Source organism: Ornithorhynchus anatinus, chromosome 2, assembly GCF_004115215.2.
Source record: "Ornithorhynchus anatinus isolate Pmale09 chromosome 2, mOrnAna1.pri.v4, whole genome shotgun sequence".
NCBI lineage: Eukaryota > Metazoa > Chordata > Mammalia > Monotremata > Ornithorhynchidae > Ornithorhynchus > Ornithorhynchus anatinus.
The window spans coordinates 52,131,778-52,153,870 of NC_041729.1; the positions used below are offsets into that span (position 1 = coordinate 52,131,778).

At 41.7% G+C, this 22,093-nt stretch overlaps 1 protein-coding gene across 6 annotated transcripts in view; it reads left to right on the forward strand.

The window, feature by feature from the left end:
* MRTFB (myocardin related transcription factor B) overlaps window positions 1-22,093 on the forward strand; it is a 224,048-nt gene that overhangs the window by 104,368 nt on the left and 97,587 nt on the right. For 2 of the 6 annotated variants that reach the window (XM_029058488.2, XM_029058490.2), the window contains exon 1: window positions 20,669-21,356. The exons of the other annotated variants lie outside the window; for them this stretch is intronic. In XM_029058488.2, the coding sequence (XP_028914321.1) occupies window positions 20,738-21,356 (619 nt within the window). In that variant the 5' untranslated portion in view covers window positions 20,669-20,737. Of the gene's footprint in view, window positions 1-20,668; window positions 21,357-22,093 lie in introns of those variants that run through there. 6 annotated transcript variants of the gene reach the window in all.

Here is a 22,093-nt window from a genome sequence, read left to right on the forward strand (position 1 = left end):
GTTTTCATCATTAAGAATTGGAAAGTTGATTGTCCTTAGTTCAATTCACTAAAACCTCCACCCGAATTAGAGCAAAAGCTTTTGTGCATAGTTTTCACCAGCAAAATAGATGTGTTGGTTAGCTCTCTGTATATCCATCATCTTATTGTTTTTCGCTAAACAAAAACCAAGTAGCCTTGAACCCTGTGGCCTAGTTACCCCGATTTATTGTTTTTACAAGATAAAATCAGCCATTGGTTCCTCTAGCCCTGAATCCTGTGTTTAGAAATGCTGAAACCTAATGATTGAGTGAAAATAAGTCGTCATTCTTTAGAAACAGTATCATCACCAGTTATTACCTGTGTAAGCACAAGGCGCATGACAGTTATAGGATGTATTAATTCATGGGTGTATTCATCAGGGTTGGGGAGAGATTGAATGGGCCAAGAGCAAAGATATCTAACAAAAAACTGATTCAGTTTGAAATGGGTGGTTTTTCACTATGGCATCTTGAAATCCAAAATTACCTGACAGTCTTGTGCCCTTGGAGAGGAGCATATTTGGTATGATTTCAGTGAGGTAAGCATATCAATGAAATTTGAAAATGAACTATTATTTGGCTCTTGATGTTTTAAGTGGAAATTAGTATGGTGTTGCGCTGATGTATAGTTTGTCTTTTTACTGTAGTCCAAAGTGAATTTGCAGTTACCCTCAACATAGGATTTTATCCTTGTGTTGACTACAGTCTATTTGCCAAATTTTTCTATAGAATGACTGAATTCTATTTCTCCACTTTCCAGAGACTAAAAAACGACTAGACCTGTTTCAACAGTTAGTCAATTTGAAAAAATATTTTTACGTCAAAATATTCTTTGTTAAATATCCAGAGTGACTATGCCAGCTCTGATCAAAAAAGATAGGATCAAGTCAGTGGAATAAAAGAAGGAGGACCTCCTTTTGTTGGGATTGGTGAAACTGTAATCACCACATCTGTTCTTGGCTTCTAAGTCCCTTCGGTAGCAGATTCTTGAAACGCGGAAGTTGCTCCCAATAAGCGTGGTGGTTCGTGGTTAATGGAATAACGATGTGTTGATTGATATTAATTATGCCGCAGCTTCCTTCCAATTCCGTTTAAGCTCTTGGATATCATCATTCAGGGGTTAACTTTACGATCAGTATTTCTGTCTGTAGCCCCACCAAAAGCACTTTCCTTACAAATATTTCTTTTTTAAAAGTCAGCTGATGTGTGAAGTTTTTCTGTCTCTTGCCCTTCACCCTGCAAACATTTGAATCTGAATTTATTTGATGAGATCTCAGAGGGCAAACGGAATAGGCACCGATTTCCCATGCAGTCTGTCTTAGTCGTTGGTACTGCCAGTTCCCACAATCCTAGCATTCCCTGGGCATCAGTCAGTGTCTACAAGGAACAATTTTCAAATATTAAAGCATGTGAAAAGACGAACAGGCCAAAACTCAGATCTCTCCAGGGACCGTGACCTCTGAAACAGATTACATTCTGACATTTTCACAGGCTGCTTTAAGGAATTCCAGCGGGGTCATTCCATTCGGTAAACTCCTAAACAAACCCTCTGTCATCATGGTATGATTTATAGACAGTTTTCCCTATTATGTGTTTGTTGTGAAGAGATTAAGATAGTAGACATAATGGGTGAGAGTTTGTTTTAAGGCCCTTGATGTATACAATAAATACTACACAAAAGATTTTGGAATTTTGAAGTGATAAGGGAAGAATTTGTTTTCTCTAAGAAGGATTTTTATTCAATGTCACATTTTGATTTTGTTTCCAGAAATTCTGGGTAGTAACCAAATTCCCAGTTAGATATTAATGCATCGTTAACTTGTTACTTAAATTAGGCAACTGTTTCTATGTTCGACAGTAATCCTGTAGCTTAATATTGGTAGAATGGTCCTGAATATGCTGCATTTTGTATTGCTCACTTGGACTTTTTGTAAAGTAGGACCGTCCAAGCCCAGGCCTTCCAACTCCTGGGCCAGGCCAGGTTTGAGAGGGAGAACAATGTGGGAGGGATGGCTGAAGCCACAAACAGCTTTTTTCTCCTTCTCTCCTCACTGAGTCACAAACACCCACAAATACACACATAGACACACCACCAGAAAAGCACATAGATTCAAGCACGCTTAAGCAGGGAACATATTCATGGGAACACATAAACACAGGGAACGAAAACACACAGACCCAAGAATAACCACATGCACACACACAAGCTTAAGGCCACAAATGCGGTGACAGAAACTTACAGAGGAATAGGGGCAAATATGCTGATGGCCCGTAGGAAAACAGCTCGGGACACATAAGGGAACACGTCCATACACACCGAAGCACAAGCACGCACACAACGTTCTTAGGTGTGTAGTGCCAGAGTGGGAGTTTGGCAGAAGAAACCCAGGGCAAAAATAAAGAGGGGAAGGGATGATGGAAAGTAAGACTCAGAAGGACGCTCGGTTCTTCCATTATGTGTTTTCACTTCAGGCTTTTGAAAGACTGCCCATTTAAGGAATCGGGGAACATTCTTCCAACAGTGCACATCCAACTCAATCAATAAATTAATGATATTTGAGTGTTTGTTTCATGCAGTGCTTGGGGAAGTACAGTAGAGTTACAAGACACCTCCCTGCACTTGAGGAGCTCACAGTCTGGCTGGGGGAGATATATCGGCAGAGGAGGCAATGCGATGTTGGAAGAAATGGTTGTGTCACACTTGCGGTGTCTTTAACATCAGTTGAGGAGTACGTCCTATAATGCAATTGCTTAACACGGTGTTCATCTAGAAGGTGACCCCTGCGTTATTGGAGAACAGAGGGAATGTTCAAGCATCATCATTTAATTGTATTTGTTCGGCACGAGGTTAGATGCAAGAGGTCTGTCTGTCAGGTCAGAAACTGTCCCTGTTCCACATGTTGTTCGGTCTAAGGTGGGAAGGAGAACAGGGATCATACCCTGTAGTCCGTAAGCTCACTGTGGGCAGGGAACGTTTCTGCTATATGGGTTATTGTACTCTCCCAACCTCTTAGTGCAGTGCTCTGCACACAGTTAGCACTCAGTAAATAGGATTGATTTATTCTGCAGGTGAGGCACAGATAAATTAAGTGACTTGCTTGAGTTCACGCAGCAGGCAGTTGGTGGAACAGGGTACGAAAATAAGGTAACTCTTTTTACTAGACCACCTGTTTTATTCCCTGTTTATCCTAGAGGAAGATTGCTATTTTCTGAAAGTAAAAGCTATCATGTCTTGTCCAAGTATCCCAAAATTTCATTTGGTAGGGAATAACTCCCCAAAATATATTACTTGCTAATTTAGCCCTTGTTGTTGGCCCAGTAGACAAAACATGCCTCAGAGACTCAGGAGACCTGAGTTATAGTCCTCATTCTGCCTGGAGCTGGCTAACTTGAGCAAAAACTCCTCCCACACTTTTTTTATTTTTATGGGATTTGTTAAGCACTTACTATGTGCCAGGCACTGTTCTAAACACTTGGGTAGATGCAGGGTAATCAGTTGGACCCAGTTTCTGTCCCACATGGGGCTCACAGTCTTAATCCCCATTTTCCAGATGAGGTAACTGAGGCGCAGAGAAGCAAAGTGACTCGCCGAAGGTGACACAGAAGACAAGTGGAGGAACTGGGATTAGAACCCAGGTCCTTCTGATCCTCAGGCCTGTGCTCTATCCACTAGGCCACACTGCTTCTCCAGGGGAGCAGCACTTGGTTATGTACTGCTCCGCTGCCTGCCTGTTCAGTCATTGCGGTCTGTAACCCGTCAGTATCTTGAGATTGACAGAGATGAGAACATGAAGGGTACTGGAGTCTCCTCACCTTCATCATCAACGTCCTCCTCCCCCAGCTCTCTTACTCTCAATAATTGGGTCATCTTTGTGTTCGTGGGAGATGCTGAAATATGTTTGGCAAATTGAAGATTTGTAGAGGAGATATTTTTGCCACCACCAGGGGTGAAAATTGGATTTCTGTTGGAATGGGGTGGGAGGGGGAAGGAGGCCAATACGGTTTCCTGTAGGAGTGGGGAGGGAGGAGGAAGAGGCCTAATAATAATAATACTAATAATAATAATTCTGGTATTTAAGCACTTACTGTGTGCCAGGCACTATAATAAGTGCTGGGATGGGTATCCAAATCGGGTTGGACACAGTCCGTGTCCCACATGGGCTCATAGTCTCAATCCCCATTTTACAGATGAGGCAACTGAGGTCCAGACAACTTAACTGACTTGCCCAAGTCCCTCAGCAGACATATGGCGGAGCTGAGATTAGAAACTACAGGCTTCTAACTCCCAGGCCCATGCTCTATCCACTATGCCTTGCTGTTTCCCATATGGTTTATATTTGACTTGCTTATATACCACTTTTACCAATTTAGCAAAATTTAATGCAGTAAAATTAAACCACCACCTTCCATTCCAAGATGATGAGGCGGGACATTGCACAATGAGGTGGAAGCGATTTTTAAAGGAGAAAAACCTGGGATTTAAATTAGCATTCTTTCCGTGGAGCGCGTTGTGAACAGGGGACATGGCTACCATCTCCGTTTTACTGTACTCTCCCAAGCACTCAGTACAGTGCTCTGCACACAGTAGGTGCTCAATAAATATGATTGATTGAGCAAATCAACCTAGCTCAGTCCTCCAGTGGATGGTCAGAAGGGAAATGATTTCAGTATATTAAGGCCTGGGAGTCATTCATCAAGGTTCTATGCAGTTCATTCATTCATTCAATTGCATTTACTGAGTGCAGAGCACTGTACTAAGCGCTTGGAATGTACAGTTCGGCAACAGATAGAGACAATCCCTGCCCAACAACAGGCTCACGGTCTAAAAATCTCTCCCTTCGCTAATTGTCCAAGGATCTGCTTGGGAGGCAGTGACCCATATGGCTAAGCCAAGCCTGCCCTTAGAATTTTGTATGTTTAGAGAAGATGATGGACTTAATCTAAGAGTTGGATCTGGTTTTTAGTTGCGAGCAAAAGTAAGATATGAAACCCCTCAAGGAAACAGAGGCAACCGTTTCGCAGAACTTAATTTTCACATCTTCCACTGTTCCTCTTTCAGAGCGGCTCTCTTTGTTGTGAGCAGTCTAAAGAAAAAGAGCACCGTAGCAGCAGAATGTTAAATTAAGGCCTAAAAATACTCCAATAACTCACTAACTGGTGTTCACCGATTAAGTTTGGGGGTGAGTCTCTTGGAGCAGGTTCACCGGAGAGCAGAAGCAACGGTGCGGAAAGGGGCGGTGTTTACACGCCTATAATGTGGAAGGGATTTTCAATCACACTGTTCGGATAAATAATTGTCCAAAGCATGATTTTTGAACCAAAGGACTGTGTGTGTGTGTGCGCGTGTACACTCACACATCCTTGCCTGAGTGAAAATGGTCCGGTGGGGTCAACAGACATTCACACAAGCCCAGTTTCCTCCTAGCAAGGGTGGAGATTTAAGCTCATTGTGCTGTAAAATCTGCAGTGGCTTAAAACTTTGTGCCTTTCTCCGTATTACGCACGGGACACCTGAGATGGTGTTGCTTTTCAAGTCTAAGTACATTAACTTTTATTTCTCACAAATATAATGTATCCCCTATGTAATTTTTTATCTTTTTACGATCTTCCTCATGAAGAAAAATCCCCACACGAGCTATTTAAGTGTTCTATTCCCATGGTATCCTTTTACTTTAAATGCTATTTTAAGTGTATGTCGTCATCCTCGGCAGAATTACTTTTAAATCGAGAGGCTTGACATTTGGAGTTCGAATTGTTTAAAATCAAATCCACCCTAAACACATGAAGAGATATCAATTGTACAGTAAATATATAAACATATGCTGTGTTGAATTTATTCCAGTTAACCTCTTCAACTCGTGTATGGCTTCAGGTTATTTCTCAACTTGGGAAAAATTGTAGTTGCATAAGAGTACCATTTTCGATTCATATCACAGGTTTAGCTTTGCAATTAAATAATGCATGATGGAAGGTGAGGCCATTTTCTGGGGAAGCATATCTTACTAGGAAAGAGTTTGACCCTTGCAGTCAGGAGAACCAGGTTCTAGTTCTGGCCCTACCACTTGCCTGCTGTGTGACCCAGGGCAAGTCATCTAACTTTTGTGCCTTAGTTTCCTCATTTGTAAAATGGAGGTAAAAATGCCAGTTCTCCTTCCATCTTCAACTTTGTGTGACCGGGACCGTGCTTACCCCAGCGCTCGGCACAAATCTTGGTACAGAGTGAGCCGTTCAATCAGTTTATGGTATTTATTGAGTGGTTACTCTGTGCACAGCGCTGTACTAAGCGGTGGAGAGAGTACGATTCAGTTGGGAAACATCTCATAAATGCTATCATCATTACTGCTAAGTAAATTTAAATTAAGGATTACACGGAAAATAGCAATACTGGCTGCTTTAAGAGAGTCAAGTATAAATTGGGTAACTATTTGAATTTTATTAAAATATCCACGGCCTTAAAGTTTGATTCAAGAAAATTCAAAATGGAAATTATCTTAAAGCTTCACTCAAGTATGATATTGAATTGATGTAGCATTTTATTAGTGGTAACTGTTTTAAAGCTAAAACCTTTTTCATGAATTTGGTTACAGGTGCCATCTGATTCTCACGTTTCTAAAATTAAATGAAGCACCAAACTGAAAACTAACTGTGTTATTACTGTTTTAGACATAAGAGCCTTGATATAGAACAGTTCAAAGAAAAATCACTTTTATTACCTTGGGATTTTCGACTTCCTTTGTCAATTTGGGCAAGTCACTTAACTTCTCTGTTTCTCAGTTACCTCACTGGCAAAGTGGAGATTAAGACTGTGAGCCTCATGTGGGACATGGACTGAGTCCAACCTGATTGGCTTGTACCAACCTCACTGCTTACAATAGTGCCTAGCACATAAAATAGACCTAGTCCCATCTTCCGTAGGCTTCTACAGAAGCAGCGTACCTCCTTGATTAATTGGATATTGAGAATATTTGCTGAATTCGATTTTCAGGGTTAATGATTTTTAATGTAAAATCTCGGACTTTCACTATTGTAAATCCTTCCAATTTAGAGAGTATTAGAGTGTTAAAGTTACAATAGGGTCATCCCTAGTGAAATATATCAGTGTTAACTGCTAATAAATCCTGTTTTTTAACTCCTTCAAAGGAAACTCCTGCTAGAGTGTGTACATAAGATTGGAAAGTTTAATCGATTTAGCCTTCACTGTTGACATGAAGTTGTAGTTATCATGTTTGTTTACGTTTCAACTTTGGCAAACTCTTAGTTGGCATTTTCTTTTTCCTTTTAACATATTGTTTTGTAATTGTAATCCTCTGAACATTTTACTTGAAGCAGCAGGAGACATATTTTTCTGCAATTAAATCCATATGCTTCTATTTGTTAGTGAGAGATCAAAGTAAGAATTATGGAATAATAGCTTTGAAGCAATAAATTAAAGTAACATTTGGTCTTCATGAAAAGCAAGAGGCAATTATGTAATTCCTTCTTATTTTTTAATGGGATTTGCTATGTGTTTACTATGTGCTGGGCACTGTACTAAGCACTGGGGTAGAATCAAGATAATCAGGTTGGAAATAGTCCAGGTCCCACATTGGAGGGCGGGGAGGGCTCATAGTTTTAATCCCCATTTTACAGATGAGGCAACTGAGGCACAAAGAAGTTAAATGACTTGCCCATGGTCACAAAGCGGATCCAGGAGTAGAACCCAAATCCTCTGACTTTCAGCCCTGTGCTCTTTCCACTAGGCTGCACTACTTTGCAAATAATACCAGAAGTGTTTGTTAAGTGCTTGCTATGTATCAAGCGCTATACTAAGGGCTGGAGAAGATACAAGATAATCAGGTCCCACTTGGGTTGGAGGGGGCACAGTATAAGTATGAGGGAGAACAGATATTAAAAAGATACCGATTCCCCATTTTGCTAATGAGGGGAACTGAGGCACAGAGAAATTAATCGACTTGCCCAAGGTCACCCAACAATGGTGGAGTGGGGATTAGAATCCAGGGCCTCCAACTCCCAGGCCTACGCTCTTTCCACTAGGGCTTGCTACAGAAATAAACCATAGGATAATAATAATGTTGGTATTGGTTAAGTGCTTACCATGTGCAGAGCACTGTTCTAAGCGCTGGGGTAAATACAAGATCATCAGGTTGTCCCACATGAGGCTCACAGTCTTAATTCCCATTTTACAGATGAGGGAACTGAGGCACAGAAAAGTTAAGTGACTTGCCCACAGTCACACAGCTGACAAGTGGCTGGGATTCGAACCCATGACCTCTGACTCCCAAGCCCGGGCTCTTTCCACAGAGCTGCTCTGCCTCTCTGATAGGATGTACATAGCATGTCAAAACCAAACTGATACTGTATGAAAAGTTGCCATTGTTTTATAAAATTGAAGAAGCTTTTCTACTTTTTATAAATGAGTTTGCGCCACGCCTCTCATTAGCCCTAGGAACTTGATCCTCCCTTAAATGAATAGTTATCCTCTGTTCATCTGCCAGGTGTGGATTTCTTCCACCGTGAGCAGATATTTAGAGTGATAGAGTGAATTTGCAACTTGTGAAAGTTTAAAAAAAAATGCAATAAAGTAGTAGAATCAACATTTAGTGGAACAAACAGCTGGGTAGTCTAAACTCATTTTCATGCTTGTAACAGGGTATTTTCTCATTATTAGCAGTAGCAATATGTTGCCGAATTGTACATTCCAAGTGCTTAGTACAGTGCTCTGCACATATAAGCGCTCAATAAATACTATTGAATGAATAATATCGTTGTTATTAATTGGCGTAGCCGATAGAGCACGGACCTGGGAGTCAGAAGGTCATAGGTTCTAAACTCTAGTCCACCACTTTGCTGTGTGACCTTGGACAAGTCATTGAACAAATACCATTATTATCATTATTATTATAGTTAATATATTATATAAATATATTAATGCTGTTCATTATTATAGTTTATCATATTGAACATGATATTTAAGAACTTCATACATGTCAAGCCTTGCACTAAGGGCTGGGATAGATGCCTCCAAAGAAACCACCCTTTCAAAGGTTACAAACGATCTCCTTCTCGCCAAGTCCAGTGACCTCTGCTCCATCCTAGTCCTCCTCGATCTCTCAGCTGCGTTCGATACTGTCGACCACCCGCTTCTCCTGGAAACATCATCCCACCTTGGCTTTCATTCATTCATTCATTCATCCAATAGTATTTACTGAGCACTTACTATGTGCAGAGCACTGTACTAAGCACTTGGAATGTACAGTTCGGAAACAGATAGAGATGATCCCTACCCAGTGACAGGCTCACAGTCTAATCAGGGGAAACAGACAAAAACAATAGCAATAAATAGAATCAAGGGGATGTACATCTCATTAACAAAATAAATAGGGTAATAAAAATATATACAAATGAGCAGATGAGCACAGTGCTGAGGGGAGGGGAAGGGAGAGGGGGAGGAGCAGAGGGAAAGTGGGGGAAAAGGGGGCTTAGCTGAGGGGAGGTGGGGGGGCAGAGAGGCAGCAGAGGGAGCAGAGGGAAAAGGGGAAGCTCAGTCTGGGAAGGCCTCTTGGAGGAGCTGAGCTCTCAGTAGGGCTTTGAAGAGGGGAAGAGAGTGAGTTTGGCGGAGGTGAGGAGGGAGGACGTTCCAGGACAGCGGGAAGACGTGGGCCAGGGGTCGACGGCGGGACAGGCGAGAACGGGGGACGGTGAGGAGGTGGGCGGCAGAGGAGCGGAGCGTGCGGGGTGGGCAGTAAAAAGAGAGAAGGGAGGAGAGAGGAGGGGGCAAGGCGATGGAGAGCCTCAAAGCCCAGAGTTAGAAGTTTTTGTTTCGTGCGGAGGTCGATAGGAAACCACTGGAGGTTTTTAAGAAGGGGAGTGACATGCCCAGAGCCTTTCTTCAGGAAGATGAGCCGGGCAGTGGAATGAAGAATAGACTGGAGCGGGGAGAGACGGGAGGAAGGGAGATCAGAGAGAAGGCTGACACCATAATCCAGCCGGGATGAGAGCCTGTACCAGCTAAACTGTCACTGTCCTCTCCTGGTTTTCCTCCCATCTCTCTGGCTGCTTATTCCATTTCTCTTTCACAGGCTCCTCCTCTGCCTTCCACCCCATAACTGTGGAAGTCCCTCAGGGTTGCTTATTCTATTTCTCTTTCACAGACTCCAGCTCTCCCTCCCACCCCACAACTGTGAAAGTCCTTCAAGGTTGAGTTCTGGGCCTCCTTCTGTTCTCCATCTATACCCTCTCCCTTGGAGAACTCATTCGCTCACATGGCTATAACCACCACCTCTATATGAACGATTCCCAAATCTCCATCTCCTGCTCTGATCTCTCTCCCTCTCTGCAGTCTCACATTTCCTTCTGCCTCCAAGTCATCTCTATATGGTTGTTCTGCCCTCACCTCAAACTCAACGTATCCAAAGCAGAACCCCTTTCAAACCCTGTCCTCCCCGTGACTTTTCCATCACTGTAGACAGCACCACCATCCTCCCCGTCTCACAAGCCCATGACCGTGGCATTATCCTTGACTCCTTTCTCTCTTTCAATCCACATATTCAATCAATCACTAAATCCTGATGGTTCCACCTTCACAACATCCCTAAAATCCACACTTTCCTCTCTAGCCAGTCATGGTAATCCAAGCACTTCCCCCATCCTGCCTTGATTACTCTAGCAGCCTCCTTGCTGACCTCCCTGCCTCCTTTCTCTCTCACTCCAATCCATTCTTCACTCTGAAACCCAGATCATTTTTCTAAAAAAAAGAGTTTAGTCCTTGTTTCCCCACCATTCAAGAATTTCCAGTGGTTGCCCATCCACCTCCGCGTCAAACAGAAACTCGTTGCCATCAGCTTTAAAGCAGTCAACCACCTTGCCCCCTCATACCTCATCTCGCTACTCTCCTGTCACAGCCAAGCCCACACACTTCGCTCCTCTAATGCCAACCTGCTTACTGAACCTCTGTGTCATCTATCTCACCGCCGACCCATGTCCTCTCTCTACCTGAGCGCCTTCCCTCTTTATATCTGGCAGAAATTTACTCTCCCCCACCTTCCAAGCTTTATCAAAGGCACATCCCGTAATAATATAACAATGATAGTATTTGTTAAGCACCTACTGTGTTCCAGGCACTGTCCTAAGCACTGGGGTGGATACAAGCAAATCGGGTTGGACACAGTCCCTGTCCCACGTGGGGCTCCCAGTCTCAATCCCCATTTTACAGATGAGGGAACCGAGGCACGGAGAAGTCAAGTGAGTTGCCCAAGGCCACACAGCAGACAAGTGGTGGAGCCAGGACTAGAACCCAGGTCCTTCTGACTTCCAGGCCCGCGCTCGGTCCATTATTCCGTGCTGCTTTCTATGCTGCTCCGAGAGGCCTTCCCTGAGTAAGCTCTTATTTCCTTTTCACCCAGTCCCTTCTGTATCGCCTCAACTTGCCCCTTTTATTTACCACCACCCTCCCCCTGGTCTCACAGCACTTAGGTACATATCTCTACATCCCCTTGATTCTATTTATTGCTATTGTTTTAATTTGATGTACATCCCCTTGATTCTATTTATTGCTATTGTTTTTATCTGTCTGTCTCCCCTGATTAGACTGTAAGCCCGTCAGTGGGCAGGGACTGTCTCTATCTGTTGCCCACCAGTACATTCCAAGCGCTTAGTATGGTGCTCTGCACATAGTAAGCGCTCAATAAATACTATTGAATGAATGAATGAATGAATATCTGTAATTTATTTATATAAATGTCTATCTCCCCCTCCAGAGTGCAAGCTCACTGTGAGCAGGGAGTGTGTCTGTTGTATTGTACTCTCCCAAGCAGTTAGTACAGTGCTCTGCACACAGTAAGGACTCAATAAATGCAACTGATTGATTTGAGCGGGCCATCTCGATAAGCAGTTTGCATAGGAGCAGTGCTATCATAGCCGGTGAAATAACAGGAATGCTATTAACATAATAATACCCTATACAGAAATTCTGGATGTAATCGATTTGGCATGACGATAGCACTCGTTCGTGGATCGCGGCATATTAGCTGGAACGTCGTCTCTGATTGGCGTTATTAAATAGCTTTGCCAGGTCATGGTTTCTCTGCCTTAATTGGGAATGCTTTCAGATCATTAGGTAGATGGTCTTTGTCTTCCCCTTCTACTGCCCTTGGATATTGTATCGTGCCTTATTATTTCCTTGGAAATCCTAGATTTAGAATACGAAATCTAAATGAGAAGCAGCATGGCTCAGTGGAAAGAGCCCGGGCTTGGGAGTCAGAGGTCATGGGTTCGAATCCCACTCCCCCGCTTGCCAGCTGTGTGACTTTGGGCAAGTCACTTCACTGTGCCTCAGTTACCTCATCTGTAAAATGGGGATTAAAACTGTGAGCCCCACATGGGACAACCTGATCGCCTTATACCTCCCCAGCGCTTAGAACGGTGCTTTGCACATAGTAAGTGCTTAACAAATACCACCATTATTATTGTTATTATTACTACTTTTTTAGACTTTGGGATCACTAATAGAATTAAATTCAAGGAACTATTTCTTGCAAACATTTTATAGCTGTTGACATTTTCTATTCATAGCCTTTTGAAATGGAGCAGTTGACTTTTAAATTTTGTTGTTTATGCTGCATTTGCTAACGTATATTGTATGAGAGAAAATCTGAATAAAGGACTCGTCTAAATGAGGTTTGATAACAACTATTTTACTAAATAAGCATGGATACTTGTGTGCCATCGTTAATTTTTGTTAAAAATATTGTTGACAATTTTAGAATTTTCATTCTTAACTTTTTCAAGTGCCCTGATTTTCAGAATGTTTTTGGTTTATTGGTTATATTGAAAAGTTCAAATGTTTTAGAGCGCCAAATAATAAATTGCTACTGATATGTAATCCTTTAAATACTTAGCTAATATTTGATTATAGCTTTTCATAATAAATGCATATTCACTTCTCAGAGTTATTAGGCAGAGGAGATGTGAAGGCAGAATACAATGAAATGTGTAAATGAAAATCTTATGTTTCACCGGTAGTAAAAATCAGAAATATTAATTTAAAAAAACTAGGATGCCTCTTCAGGATATCTCCCCTTTACTCACACGTTTTCCCAATAACATTAACATTCCTCCAGTTTACTTTTTTAAAATTGTCCAAATACTCAGATTTGCGGTACAGTTATTTGTTCACAACTGTGAATCTATAAATATCGCTTACCTATTTGACTAAAATGGTATTTCCCAGAAATCGCCATGCAGTGGATTTCAGAATTCAAGGCATCCTAATGTAATAATATATATATATGTGCATATATACCTGTATATACACACATATATACAAACATCATATATATATACGCATATATATGTACAAACATCATATATATATAACTATCACTTTGCTCATATTTGCCACATATAGTGCTCATACAGTTCCAAGTGCTTAGTACAGTGCTCTGCACATAGTAAGCGCTCAATAAATACTATTGAATGAATGAATGAATACAGTTATACCTCCATAATCAAAAGTAACAGTGGTTACTTTTTAAAACAAAATCTTTCTTCCACTATTGTAAAGTGTAATATAGGACACTAAACTAGTGATTTATTCTGCTCATAAGTAAGGAAAATTCACAATAGTCTTATTTGATATGATACTACTGGTAAGCAACAGTTTTTAGGAACACATTTTAAATCTCAAATCACATTTTGAATCTCAGTTCAAATTTCAAACATTTTAATTGACCTCTTATTGATATAGGAAGTTTGTAGAAATTAATCAAGATAGTTGGGCATAGCAGACTTAAATATTATAACCGTATGTTCAATTCCTTGAGCTATGTGAAGATTCATTCAAAATGTTCTGAACTTTGAGCTCTAAGGAGAAATGTTACAGTATTAGGCTGTTGCCTTATTAATGTTGGAATAAAATCTTCTCTGAGTTTCTCAGTTATGACATTATAAATGCACTTCATTCAGTCATTCGATCATTCAATCGCATTTATTGAACACTTTCTGTGTGCAGAACACTGTTCTAAGCTCTTGGGAGAGTAGTAACCTGGCTTAGTGCAAGAGCACGGGCTTGGGAGCCAGAGGATGTGGATTCTAATCTGGGCTCTGCCACTTGTCTGCTGTGTGACTTTGGGCAAGTCACTTAACCTCTCTGTGCCTCAGTCACCTCATCTGTAAAATGGGGATTGAAACTTTGAGCCCCATGTGGGACAGCCTGATTACCTTGTATCTCCCCCAGCGCTTAGTGCTTGGCCCATAGTAAGAGCTTAACAAATACCATTACTATTAATACAGCACTCAACCCAACAAGAGCCGGGACCCATTTGGTGGATGGAGAGAAAGGGACAAATCCTGGAAACATTGTGGAGGGAAACCAGGCAGGATTATACGAAGTCCCTCCAAAGTAATCTTATGTGCAGGGACTGTTTCTCCAACTCTGTTGTATTGTCCTCCCCTGAGTGCATATTGTGTGCAGAGCGTGGCTCAGTGGAAGGAGCCCGGGCTTGAGAGTCGGAGGTCATGGGTTCGAATTCCGGCTCTGCCACTTGGCAGCTGTGTGACTGTGGGCAAGTCACTTCCCTTCTCTGTGCCTCAGTTACCTCATCTGTAAAATGGGGGTTAACTGTGAGCCTCACGTGGGACAACCTCATTACCCTGTATCTCTCCCAGCGCTTAGAACAGTGCTCTGCACATAGTAAGCGCTTAACAAATGCCAACATTATTATTATTATTACTAAGTGCTTAGCCCTTGCCAATGATCGATTGACAGGACAGACCGGTTATGAGGGACGAAATAGAGGGAAGAGTCATGAACAATGTCAAGGTTGCAGGCTTCACAGGTGGGGAAGGTGGTGATGTTGCCAGATGTAATGGGAAAGAGGTGAAGGAGAGGATTTGGGAGGGAATATGAGTTCAATTTGAACATATTAAGCTCAAGGTCCCAGCTGGACATACAGGTAGCGACGTCTTAGAGGCAGGAGGAAATGCAAAATTGCAGAGAAGGTGGAAGGAGAATATCAAAATAAATTATCAAATTTATACACAGTCTGGAACTTAAACTAAAACTCACTTGAGCATTAGGCTATTCAGGATAGAGATCATCTATTTAATTTCAGGTGTCCCTAGAGAGAGGGCTCAATTTTCCAATCATTTGATTCTCATGGAAAGCCTTTTTCTTAATACGCTGTGGAGTTCTCTTCCTAAGTATTCTAGAAGGAATTCAAGCCTAGCCTCTGTGCTTTGTAAATTTCTTTAGGAACTAAGTAAGACTAGTAGCACTTTTTATAAAATCGTATCTTGAAATGCCCAAATATTTGCAAATTCTACACATCCCCTTATTTAGCAAGGGAACCGTTACTTAAAAACAACTTCATTTCATAAGTAGTAAAGTGAGTTTTCAAATATTGCCTTTAAATGATCATGGTAACAGAAATCCTTTACATTTTCTTCACCTCAGCTACAAAATTAGATGGGAAAAAGACTAGCAATTGTCTTCTTTTTAATCCCTTAGTAAATGATTTATTTTGGTAGGGGGAAGTTGTAGGGGTGATTCTGAATTAGAGGAAGTATGAGTTTTCTATATCTTAAGCACTTCCCTTCCCCCCAGAATGCATGCCAAAGGTCTATCAGCTGACCTCCTCATTTCAGTTTACGATGCCTTAAGACCCACATTCCACTTTTGTTTAGATTTGACCCACTTCATTTTTCATTCCCTATCACTTCTCCTTTTCTAGGCCTCCATCCCATTCTGGGCAAAAAAAAAAAAATAATAATAAAGTCCTCTAAGTCTGGGGTAAACAAATATGAAGGTTTCGTAAATGTAGCACTAGACAGTGGATGATTGGCGAGAACCAAACTACTTGGCTTGCTGTGGATCCATTCATCTGAAATCTTGTCTTGGAAACTTCACGCGTTACATTAATTGTCTGCATTAATCTCATCTACTACCTTTTCTTATCTGGAGAAGCAGCATAGCCTGATGGAAAGAGCACGGAGCTGGATTCTAATTCTGGCCCTACCACTTGCCTGCTGTGTGTCCCTGGGCAAGTCAGTGAACTTCTTTGTGCCTCAGCTTTCTCATATGTAAAAAGGGGATGCAATGCCTGGTCTTCCTCCTATTCACACTGGGAGCCTCATGTGGAACAGGAACTATGTCCAGCCTGACAATCTCGGATCTACCCCAGGGCTTGGTACGGTGCTTGGCATGTGGTAAAGGCTTAACAAATAACACAGTTGTTATTATTTAACAATTTTTCTAAAAACCAGTTGTAATTTTTTAACATTTAAATATCACTTATCATATATGAATTTAGTCTTCAAAAAAATTAATCTTTACATTTTCCCTTGTCTTATTATTGGCAGTACATGTTGAATCAGAATTTTCCTTGAGTAGCTGAGAGGCATGTCAACTATTTTGAGGCAGAAGGGTTCAACAGAGTATGTGTGCAATGTTGGAAAGGGAGAAAAGTGATGTCTTTTTGGGGGAACAAGACTAATAGGACAGAGAAGATGAGCCTGATTAATACCTTTCCCCAATCTGCTCCGCCTACCCTCCTACTGTAAAAGCAGTGCAAGTAAATCCCAATCAAGCTCAGTGCACTAACTAATCCCCGAACCTGGGAATGAATGTAAATGTATCTCAAATGAGTCATCAACTGGTACATGTATGTACAGCTTGGATTCTTCAGTCACGTACTGCACAGTTCTGCCAAAGCCCAGAGCAGCCCCCTTCCCAGTGCTGCTTGTTGGCAAATTCTAACACTTTTAGGAAATTTACACTGTTTTCGTGACTCATGATTGCAACAAAAAAATAGTGTAGGTACAGAGTTCTGGAATTACCAACAAGTCCAGAGAAATCATCACTTTGCAAGTGTTGACAACGCACCTGACTATCCTACCCACTCTGCCCCGTTGCTTACCTCCCCCTCCTTTGGTGACTGGACTTTTTAACCAGTTATTCACTAAAGTGTTTCCACAATCGGTAACTAACTTGCAGTAATCTTAGACGTCTGAAAGCTCCTCCTCTAGACCGTAAGCTCCGTGTGGAGCTCGCACTTGGATCTGTTCCCTTTGGGCACTTGCTTTTAATAATAATAATGTTGGTATTTGTTAAGCGCTTACTATGTGCAGAGCACTGTTCTAAGCACTGGGGTAGATACAGGGTAATGAGGTTGTCCCACATGAGGCTCACAGTTAATCCCCATTTTACAGATGAAGGAACTGAGGCTCAGAGAAGTTAAGTGACTTGCCCACAGTCACACAGCTGACAAGTGGCAGAACCAGAATTCGAACCCATGACCTCTGACTCCCAAGCCCAGGCTCTTTCCACTGAGCCACGCTGCTTTTCACCCTACCCTCAGCCCCACAGCCCTTACGTACATAGCCGTAATTTTTGCAATTTTTTATATTAATGTCTGTCTCCCCCGTTAGGCTGTAAGCTCAGTGTGGGCAGGGAATGTTTCTACCAAATCTGCTGGGTTGTACTCTCTCCCAAGTGAAATGTTACTAGGACTTTGAAGATGGGGAGAGTGGTGGCCTGTCAGATATGAAAGGGAGAGGGAGTTCCCAGCCAGAGGGAGTGAGATGGTCAGTGAGACAGGCGAGATCAAGGTACGGTGAGAAGGCTGGCGTTAGAGGAAGCAAAGTATGCCAAAAGGGTTGCATTAGGACTCCAGGGAGGCTAACGATTCCTATTCATCATTGACAGAATCCACAATGCATTCTAATAAATAATAACATAGCATTAGGCATCAAGATTTTGGCCTATTTTTAAAAATCTATTTTTATAAATAACTTTGTTCCTATTATTAGATTCATTTTATTTTAGACAAGTGCTCAGCTGCTAATGTTTTTCTCAGGTTTTCTCTTATTGTGGAAGCAATCTCCAGGATTATATTCTGGTCAATCTCTCATTTTGTCAGGGTGTGTTTACTCTGCCAAGTTTTTGTATAGGTCCCTTGAGCTGTGTTTGTTTGTATTCTGATTCCCTGGAAGCCTTTCTTTGGCTGTCCCTAGTCTCTAAGCCGTAGAGTTTTTCTCACGCTTAATAAATATCTGCGCTTGGAGTGGTGGGAAAACTGACTCGATCTATGGGGCGGGTCGTTTTATGAAACCATGTTTTTTTTGCAATAAATATGAAAGTCGGATTTATTGTAGTTAAAGAGATTATGATCTTTCGTTTTTAAGAAAAGTGCCATTAAAGACAATATTTTTGACAAAGGATGTGATGTGTTTGAGCAATTAGCATATGACAAGGGTGAATTACTTCAAAAAAATTCTTTAGAATAGTGTTTTGTTTTCTTGAATTGTCCTGTTTGTGGTAGCATTTCTGCATTTAAAGTACCCCCAAACAAATGTTACCTCTGATGCAGTACATTTAGATCCATGCAAGCTATTGTTTTCTCTCATCAGTCAAAGCAAAACACAATACAAACTTGTGTATTAAAAAAATGCCCTTATTGGACCAAAGGTAGTTATCAAATGTAAAATCCATGAACATGAAGAGACACTAAAGAGGATACAGAGAAGAGCAATAAATAGATTTAAGGCATCTTGCAAATCCTTGCAGGCCCACAGACTCAAGTCCTGAAAGAAATGTGTAGGCCAAATGGTGCCCTTTCACTCTAAAAAGAGTGTGTTTTAAAGAACAAAGTTTGACTCACACCTTAGTAGTGCATTTCTTCAGGCTTCTGGAGTGCGCTGACATTAGTTTTATTGTCACTAGACAGTCATTTTGGAAAAAGCTAGTAAAAAAATTGGCAACCTGGATGATTCGGTGCTGGATATCTGTAAGCGTGCCCTAGTGAAAAAACTGGAAATCAAATCAGGAGATCTGGATCAGTCAAGTCCCAAATTTGCCACTGTCCTACAGGGGTCACCGGGAGTAAGTCACTTAATATCTCGGCCGCAGTTTCCTCACCTGTGAAATGAGAATAAAATAGATTGCGAGGCCCCTGTGAGACAGGGACTGTGTCTAATCTTATAACCATGTCATCCACCCAGCACTTAAAAGTGCTTAAATACATGCTATAATTACTATGGTCTTTGAGATCATTTAAAAAGAGTAAAACTAATTTAGTACAGTGCTCTATTGATTGATGAATTGATTACAGTACTTTCTCGAGGGATAGATATCCACCAGATCCGTGGTTCTAAAGAGCAACTTCTCATGGCCAATCTCAGTGTCCCTACCCTCTCTAGTGAGGTTAGATTTTCCCCGTGACTCGCTGGACATGGGACACAGTAGGGGTACCCAAGAATAATAGCCCCCCAAACAAATTAACTTGGAATCCCAGCTAGCCTAAGGGTCTTTTTCTTAATCTCCTCTGATAGCTTTTAGGCTTTGGCTCATGGGGATGTGTTTACTTCCCTGAATGAGCTAAATTCCTCATGGGAGAAAAAGAGGATTCCGTTAGAGAAAACCCTCAAAAAAAGAATGGAAAACAAAATAAGAGGAAAATGCGTTAATAAGCAAGATTTTTTTTTCCACTTGAATTTTCAGAGAGAATTCAGTGAAGTACATGCCTAAATAATTCAAAATAATTGTACAAACTAGAAATAGAAAAGTTTTTTTTTCTTCGAGAGAATAATCCATTTTTTTCTTCTAAATCTCTTCTAACAGACATAAAGATGTTTTATTATTTAACACTGGACATTATCTTACAACTTTTGTAGCCATTTTCATTAACTACACATTAGATCAGGATTTTTGCAGCTGCTTCTACATTAGAGTTAACACTACAGTCGTGAGGGCGTTTTGTAAAATGATCACTTTAAAAGTAAATATGGCTCTGATAACTAGCAAGTGATTGTATTATCATTCATATGTTTTTGCTGTCTTTTGGTCTTGTTTAAGTGGGGAAAATGTGTGTTGAGTTGAATGTTTGGTACCTAGTAAATTGAAACCATTTCTGCCTGTCTGGTACTGCCCAAAACCCATATAATTTTCCTAAAATCACGTTGCTTCCTGACGGCTTCAGAAAAACTGGCCGTGATGGGGTATATCCGATTTTTTCAGTTGTGGATCATTCATTCATTCAATAGTATTTATTGAGCACTTACTATGTGCAGAGCACTGGACTAAGCACTTGGAATGTACAATTCGGCAACAGATAGACACAATCCCTGCCCAATGACGGGCTCACAGTCTAATCAGGGGAGACAGACGGACAAAAACAAGACAACGTAATCACGATAAATAGAATCAAGGGGATGGACTCCTCATTAACAAAATAAATAGGGTAATAAAAGTATATATAAATAAGCACAGTGCTGAGGGGAAGGGAGAGGGGGAGCAGGTTGGCCTATGATATTTAAAATTTGGACACACTCCATCCCTACTAGGTTCCGGGTTACGCATGTGGGCATATTGTAGTTTAGGAAAATTATGGATGAAAATCCACTGGGCCGTCTAGCGGCAAAAGGAGAAAGCTCCGCTGCCTGAGCTATGCGATGCCAAAGGAGAGTGGGGTGGAAAAACCTGCAGTTGCTTTTCACAGTTGCGAAAAATTTGAGCTGGGCTCCGCAGCAGCTGTAATCATTCACCTGGCTGTGTGATGCTGAAGGGGGGAAATCAAAGATCTAATTGAGTACATAATTGAATCTGGAGCTAGATTTGCTCAGATGGTTAGCGAATGAGTGCCTTTTTCCAGAGAAGACCGGGATTCTTGGCCATGGCTGCAGACCAGCTATTTGCGTAGCGGTGTGGAACTTAATGAGTAATGAATGGACTTGTCTGGCTGCCGGAAAGCATTTCCACAGCCCCTGTCACTGGTGAGAGAGAGAGCCCCTCGGCTAGGGTTTGCAGAGGCTTCTCTAGCAACTGCCGAGTGTATCTGGAACTGCCTGTCTCCGGGTTTGTCAGCTGATCCTGACCGTCAAGCTGCGTCTCGCAACCTAAAGTGGAGAGGCAGCTTAGAATGGCTGAGGAGTAGGGGCCGCCTGGAAAAAAGGGGTGGGATCTGGGGGAGTCCTGCCTCGCAAGCTCAGCCTTCTCAGTCGGGGCGAGAGATCCGGGCTCCAACTCTGATTTTGCGGGTCCAAACTGGGAACCGAAGGGTAAATGGGTGCTCTCAAATGCTTCAAGCCCTGACTGCTCAATTCTCAGTGCTTTTGGAGGAGGAAGCGGGGACCAGAGCGTTCAGAACCGCAGCTTTACTGCCTGGTGGCAAATTGGTCTTTTCTCCCCTGCTGGATGTTGCCATTCTCAAGGAGCCTCTCATCATGATCGATAGCTCCAAGAAGCAGCAACAGGGCTTCCCAGAAATCTTACCGACTGGGGATTTTGAGCCACTGAAAGAAAAGGAATGCCTTGAGGTGAACAACCAGAAAAGTCTTAAGGAAGGTCAGTCTGTTCTTGACAAAGGGCAACGTTGCAAACAGTTTCTCTGGATCAAGGCTGCGTGTGTCTGTTTCAAATGCCGTCTGGTAACATTTTTCTTTTCGAGTCTGTCTTCCCTTTCCCATGGTCTTTTAAAGGCAGAGTGAGGATGATCTTTATTCCTATTTAATTAGGAATTAAATTAGGAATTTAATTAATGAATAACAAATCTGGGATTTGGGCAGTTCAAGAAAAAGCCACTAGACTTACTGTAAAGATTTGCGAAACCTATGCTCGGTTCAATGTGTTGCTTAAATCATGGGTTCATTTTAAGTTCTTACTTAAGGTCTCCATTGATTTGCCAACTGCCTATAAAACAAAGGGAAACCAACAGGAGATTTTTGCTAGAGGGGAGCGTGATTTTTTTTTTCCCCACTCCCAAAATCTAACCTATTGTATTATCCCTTGTTAGCTTTGCAAAGAGAAGAAAAATGGTATTGAGTTCTTTCTCATGTCATGGCTTTTCAAATACTCGTAGTAAAAGAGGCTAAAATTCCTTTCTTGGTATTTTTTTTAACTCAACATTCTTTAATCCATATTGTACGCGGCGCGTGACGGAAAAAATCAGATGGAGGGATGCAATCAGGTATAACTCCAAACACCACTGGCTCATGATCCTAAAGCTTTTGAGGGCCGGCTCCTACCTGATTAATACAAGAAAATGACACGAGGAACTGGGCCCCTTTGGAACAGAATGAATG